We start from the raw sequence: 7,464 nt of genomic DNA, 5'->3' as shown, positions 1-7,464 counted from the left end.
TTAAGAGTAATCTCTCTGATAGTCGGACAAGGATAAGTAACCATCCCTTCACACCCTGAAATTGCCTTCTTCATGCATGGATTATCACGTTAATGCTTTTGAGTCCACAAAAATAGACTCAAGTGGCTTGCAAATACTGCGAATTGATGCTCACAAGTTGGAGAGTACGCATCCTTATATAGATTTCTCAAAGCAGCTGGACGCAAATCGGTTTCGATGTGGGATGACTACTTATTGTGGAACTCCTGGAGTGATTCAACTTGCTAATGGCGGTGGAATTGCCAATTGCGTATCGGATTCGGACTGTCTCTTGCGGGTCTATTTTCCTGTTGCTTAATCAAAGAGTGAAATCTCTTTTTTACCAAGGCAAAGCTATTATAATGGTGGGCCCACATTGTGTGATTGTTTATCAGAATTTGAAACAATGCAACAACCATTATAATAGTGAATTGTTATTACCTTTCTTATAGTGGCAATATTTGGTGTCATTGTGGAATCTAAGGTGGACAAAAAAATGACAACCAAAGTTATCAATAGACATGGAATTAATACATATCCTCCACGTTCTCATTTGATGTGTCCTAATGCATGGGGCTATATTCTCTCCTTTTAGCATACAGGAGATGCCTTGCACAAAAAATATTAGTAATCTTAAAGAAATAGCAAGTTAATACTTCAAACCTAGTCTTTAAAGTTTAGATGCCCCGACAAGTCTTGAAGTAGGGGGCATTTGTAGGCATATAAATTTTATTGGAATTAAATCCGTAAAATAATTTGGACTATATTTTAAATTCAAAATATATTAGTTCAAATAAATTTATTGGGCTATATAATTAGATTAGTTATGTAAGTCCAACACATATGGATTAAATAAATAAGTGTTAATCCATTAAGTTAGCCCATCTAATTGGGCTAAAATGATGAGCCCACTTCATTAAGCCCAAGATATCATCTTCCTAGAGGCCCAGTTTGGTGTCACGTGTCAAATGACGTGGCATGCCAAGTCAAACAAAAGAACCAATGGGATCATGCCACGTGTTAAAATGACAAGGCATGCCAATTAACATTAAAAGGCCAATAAAATCGCGCCACATGTGCAAGTGACATGTTCTAGCTAATCAAATGCGGCCTTGTCACACTTCAATTTGATTGGTCGAAAAGAGTTTGTTCTTATCATAACTCTTCTCTCCCACAACTATAAATAGGGATCTTCATAACCCAGAAAAGACACCAGAAGTTATAACAAGAAGCAAGAAAGAGCTCGTGGATCAAACGCTGCAAATTCTTCCATAAGTTTCAAGCTTCAAGCAATCAAATTCAAGTTCAAAAATCAAGTTCAAGCTCAAGAACGAAGAACAAACCAATTTCAAGCTCAAGAACGAAGTACAAATCAAGTTCAAGCTCAAGAACGAAGAACAAATCAAGATTCAAGGAGTACGAGTTCAAATCAAAGTTCGTGCTAGTTGAATCCAAGATCATCGTCCGTGACAACAAATATAGATTCAAGATCAAGCTCAAAGGCCCTTTAATTTATATTGGAAAAGTAGAATTAGATGAACCATAGAGATTGTAACACTCAAATATTTGAAATAAAATACTACGATTGTTGTAATATTTTTCGGTGTCGATTATTTTTTCGACGCAAATTTATTGTCTACACCTGCTATTGTTTAGTTTCTGTCCTTACAATCCTGCTTTATCTGCTTGCATATTACTTGAAAGTTTTATTTTGAAAAAAGGTATTTTGGGAAGTACTGAAAAAATTTGATCAAATTAAAATTGATTATAAGCCGAAAAGTTATAAGTTGGGTTATCAACTTATAACTTTTGATTGATGTTAGTTTTATAAGCACTTAGCTTATAAATCAAATAAGTAGATAAGCCAAAAGGTTTTAAAAAGAAATTTGCACGGTCAATATACATAAAGAATGAAACTGAATAGAATTTAGACGAGATCTCCTTCCTATTGGAATTTGTTTAAAATAAACAAAACTATTGACAAGCATAGCCGCTATAGGCTGATGCTTTTCTTCAGAAAGAAGCAGGAAAAAGAAATGAAGCCAGAATCGCTTTCTCTGCATACCGAAAGCCATCCCTTTTCCTCTAATCCCGTTCTTGTTCTCCAATGCTTTTGTTTTTCTCTTTACAAAAATCAACTTTACATATAAATCTCCTGATCTCGTTTCTGTTCATAAAATCTCAATATATTTCCCCGAAAACTAAATCTTTCACCAAACATCATGTCCTCAAGAGAAAACCCTAATAATGGGATCAGGAACTTCCAGCGTTACTGGTGTTATCAATGCCATCGCACTGTCAGAATATCGCCCGAAAACCCTTCGGAGATAGTTTGTCCTCGATGTTTCGGCCACTTCCTTTGCGACATCGAAGAGACAAACGCTAGACAAATCTTGGACTTCACTGCATTTGATCCTTCCCCAGAAGCTAGAATTCTTGAAGCTCTAACTCTCATGCTTGATCCTAATTTGTTCAACAGATCTAGCAGTGGCAATGCAGTTCCCATTTTTCGACGATCGGACGGGACAGAAACCATAGTACCACCTGATTCTATCAGGCCTACACGTGAACAACGCAGAACACGAGACTCTTGGCTAAGGCCAAGAAGACGATACTCATTTCTAAGTAATGACACGGATGAATGGACACCGGAGAGTGGAATTCTAGCACGTCCACGTTCATGGATTATTCTTCGGCCAGCCGGAGAATATTTCCCCGGTGGACCTAACCGACTACAAGAAAGAGAAAGGCGGTTAGGTCCACCTTCAGGAGTAAACGATAGAGATTACTTTACAGGTCCAGGCCTTGAAAACCTAATAGAAGAATTAACTGAAAATGATCGGCCAGGTCCAGCACCGGCACCGGAGCCAATCATCGATTCTATTCCGACGGTAGTGATTACGCCAGAACACTTAAGGGATGATTCAGAATGTCCTGTTTGTAAGGAAAGGTTCAAAATAGGCGGAGAAGCAAGAGAGTTGCCGTGCAAACATATATACCATTCCGATTGTATTGTGCCTTGGTTAAGGCTTCATAATTCTTGCCCTGTTTGTCGAAATCCGTTGCCCGCTTCTTCTGAAATTCAAATGGATACCTCGGATGATTGTCTTGAAGAAGGGATCAATAGACAGCGGCGTTGCTTCAGACTTAGACAAATTGCAGCTTCTCTTTGGCCATTTCGTTCGAGGTATCGCCCTTTGCGTAACCATGGTGAGAGTTCATACATTTAATTCAAAAGAAATTTAAGGGTATTTATGTTAACTATCTTCTACTATTATTTTTTTATCTTATACATGCTGTTGAGGAATTGTGCTGTATATGTATATGTTAAACTTTGACGGTTTTATTGTGATCCAAAACAGAATTATACGTGAACCTATAATTAATACTCACATTGTTTGAATGGGCACAGAGTTTAAGAATAAATAAAGATTTTTGAAATTTGTACTCCTAAACATGTCAAAAAGGGTCCAGAGTATTTGTATAGTTCTAAAAGCTTATTATTAAGGGTAAAATTAAAAGTTTAAGCTAAATTATTTTCAAATTTAGAAAGAGGTCATTCTTTTTTGAATATACCAAAAAAATTAATAAGTTCGTATAAACTGAAACGGAAGGAGTACAATATGGTATTTGAGGATTTCCAATCAAATTCATATTATATTCTAAAGAATGCAAAAAGAATAGGAAAATGAATAATTCTCCTTTGAGGAATGTATCACCTTTAGCAAAAAAGGAAGAAAAAAAAAAAGGAAAGTATCACGAGAATAGCAAAGGATGAAAATCTTTTTGATTCCCCAAGTTTATCTTAAAAATCAAATTCCTCCTCCAACAGTAAAAACGGACATTTTGCTCCTCCTATTATATGCATCGTGTATTTTACCCTTGATATTTCCTCCTCTATACATAGAATTTTTTTATTATATTTAAATTGGTAAAACACTTAGCTAAATATCTCATTATGAATTTTATAATTAAAGCTCAATAAAATTTAACTCGAATTTTACTTTTATGAATTTGTAACAAAATTTATCGTTATTCTTTTTCATTGTTACTTTAAAATTAAGTACATATTTAAGTTTAATTTTCCTTTTATTCTTTATTACACACACACACACATATGTGTATATAAATATAAATATAAATATATATATATATATATATATATATATATATATATATATCTTTATTTTCCATTATTATTTTTTATATTACTGCACTACCTTTTATTTGATTGATATTAACAAGATATTTTATTCTATTTTTTAATTATGTCCATTTCTTTAACTATTCAATTTCAATAAATTATATATGATTGATTATAAAAAAAATTAAATTTTTTTAGAAAATTATTTACTATAGGTAAATTTATAACATAAATTAAGAAAAATATCGTGATATTAAAAAAGTAAAAATAAATCGATCAAGTGAGGATAAAATTGGCATTTTAAAAATATAATTGAGTTTCAAGAAAGCAGAATGTATACTGTTTATTGTTGGAGATGAAGTTTGATTTTTAAGATAAATTGGAGGATCAAAATGATTTCACAAATAAGAAAATGCAACGTGATTTAATAAGGCGGGAAATAAGTCAAACAAGCAGAATGAAACTGATCTTTAAATTCTTTTGCGCTTGATTAATAAAGATTAAAATTTCTGCTATAAGAGCCTGATCTGATTGAGCCGAGATTACTTAGAAGACCAGTAGGGTATGTACAACCTTGTTCGACCTTGCGAGGTCCAATTGGATTGTTTTTATTTTTATCCTTTTAATAAAATTAGAATAATAACTCAATGATTAAAATTGTTTATTTGGTAAAAATTATCCCCAGCTTATATTTACACCAAACCGTACGAATATACCGTATTCCTTTTCTCTATCCGAACTTCCGCAGCCCAAATATAAATAATTGCTTTTATATGTAATTTCTCCTATTATTATGACACTTTTAAATAAGAGAAGTACCCATTTAACCCCGAGAAATAATTACGACATCAGCTTTTCTTACCCTTTTAGATTCCCTTTTTATCCTTTCCGCCCTTCTTTTTTTTTTAATTTTCATAATTTAAAGGAAAAATAATACTCTCTGCGAACAGATGAACCGTCGAGGCCTTCATGTCATATTCTTTAGCGTACATTCACTTGAAACAATCGAAACAGAGGTTCTACACAAGATTATTGTTTACCTGACAGAAAAGGATGGGGCAGACGGCAGAGCGAAGGAAAAAGAATAGCAAAAAGAATAAAGAACAGAGATCCAAGAGTCTGAAAAGATGAACCAAAAATCACGGTCCCATTCCTTTGTACAATACAGAAAATTACTGTGTCTTCTGTTCATTTTTACAAATCAAGCTTCAAAGTTGGTCCAACTGGCTTGTGAACAATGTACTAAATCTATGAAGTGGGAAGCGAAAGCCGGAACTAAAGCATATAATTTCAGTTTGTTATAAATTGAGCATGAAATAAGAATTTCTATTTAGTGGTCTAGACATCTCACAAAATCAACCTTTTTACTTTGAAAAACAATAAAACTTGTTAAAATATTATTGAATTTTTTATTGGATTTGTGGTGTGAATGGAAAATGGACCGCAAAGAAAATTTAAAAAAGATTCTTCCGCGAAGGAACTTCGTCCCATATTGGAAGAGGAAAAGAAATTGTCACGACCCAAATTTCACTTCGTTTGGGTATCGTGATGGCACCTAGTTTTAGGGATTAGATAAGCCTAACACTAATTGAAACAACAACATTATCTAAATAACATCCAACATTTTGAAATAGAAATCTCTTAAAATTTACAATTCCCAAAACCGATAGTACAAGTCATAAGCTCTACAGAGTGTTTGCTAGAAACTTCTAAATACAACTGTCCAGAAATAAGAATAAACAGTGCAAAATAAAAACTTGAAGGTGACTCCGAAGCCTGCGAACACAGCAGCAGGTTTACCTTGAGTCTCCACAGCAACGACCCGCATAGCTACTATCGAACAAAAACCTGGATCTGCACAAAAATATGCAAAAGTATAGAATGAGCACACCACAGCGGTGCCCAATAAGTATCAAGACTAATCTCGGTGGAGTAGTGACGAGGAACAGTCAAGACACCCACTGGTCTAATAAACTAAACAAGTATAAGTATAAGAACATTAGAAATATGATATCTACATAAAGACTATGCAATATGGCTCACAATGCAGTAATTGCAACAAGAAAGGAAACAACATGTATTAACGGAATACCATAAAAAATGACACAGAAAAGTGAATGGAACACAACCTAATTCCGGAATCACAAATACAGCAGGGACAAGTAAGAACTCAGCAACTACAACCGCTTTTATATCAGGTTTTAGTCAACAAACTCCATGAGGTATCGAACCTCGGACAAATCACAACTCATGGGTTTCAATACCAGAACCCTAACACTTGGCATCTTGTGCCCTCATAACACCTCATAACCGCACTGACGACTCGCGTACTAATAGAGCCATTCTCACATAGAAGGTAAGTAAACAAGGGTGAGCATATATGCTCAACAATATCAAGAACACCTCTGATCCGATAAGGGTGCTTAACTACGTGTATGCTTGTGCAAGTGTCCTAACATAGTCCATACCAGCAAATAAGCATAAGGAAAAAGAACGGACAACACGTAGAATATTTTTCTCACAACTTTCACAAGATAAAGCTCACACAGGTAAGTGTACCACTACATAAATATCAATAACAAGAATGCCCCCAGGCCATCACAAATCATCACAATTCAATCCCTGACACAATCCACCTTGTCTCGCCACGTGTGCAATAGTAAAGTAAATACCTGCCTTGTCTTGCCATACGTGCATAATAATATTCACACACTCACACACACACACACACACACACACACACACACACACACACACACACACACACACACACACACACACACACACACACACACACACACACACACACACACACACATATATATATATATATATATATATATATATATCGCCTTGTCACGCCGCATGTGCAAATATCAATAGTAACAATAGAACGGCAGAAACCTCGTGAAACCCCAAAATAACAACTGCACGGCAGAAACCTCGTGCATCAAAATAACCACAATCGCACAGCAGAAACCTCGTGCATCACAATAATAACAACCGTACGGCAGAAACCTCGTGCAACACCACAACAAGTACAACAACAACAATGACAATAATACAAAGTACGACAAGTAAATCAACTCAAGAACTTTAAATCACAAAGAAACAGTAGAACCAATTCACAAGGAATAACCACAGTAAAGGATGGTAGGCGTAAAGAGAATAACTCAACAAGGAAAACCTAATATGTAGCAACGATCCCACAATATACATTTCAATAACAGGGAAGCTAACACGAGTCAAATAATTCCAAATAAAATAAGTTGACTAAGATGTAGGATATCTAAATTCCTTTT

At 34.7% G+C, this 7,464-nt stretch overlaps 1 protein-coding gene across 1 annotated transcript; it reads left to right on the top strand.

Annotated features, from left to right (window-relative positions):
- The first annotated feature begins 2,091 nt into the window (after positions 1-2,091).
- LOC107763522 (putative E3 ubiquitin-protein ligase RHC1A) lies at positions 2,092-5,490 on the top strand. The gene is made up of 2 exons (XM_016582010.2): positions 2,092-3,228; positions 5,113-5,490. The coding sequence occupies exons 1-2, from the start codon at positions 2,241-2,243 to the stop codon at positions 5,145-5,147; spliced, it is 1,023 nt and encodes a 340-aa protein (XP_016437496.2). The 5' UTR covers positions 2,092-2,240; the 3' UTR covers positions 5,148-5,490.
- Positions 5,491-7,464: the final 1,974 nt, after the last annotated feature.

Source organism: Nicotiana tabacum, chromosome 12 (assembly GCF_000715075.1).
Source record: "Nicotiana tabacum cultivar K326 chromosome 12, ASM71507v2, whole genome shotgun sequence".
Taxonomy (NCBI): Eukaryota; Viridiplantae; Streptophyta; class Magnoliopsida; order Solanales; family Solanaceae; genus Nicotiana; species Nicotiana tabacum.
The sequence above is the reverse complement of the archived record's forward strand: the minus strand, read 5'-3'. Positions and strand labels throughout refer to the sequence as shown.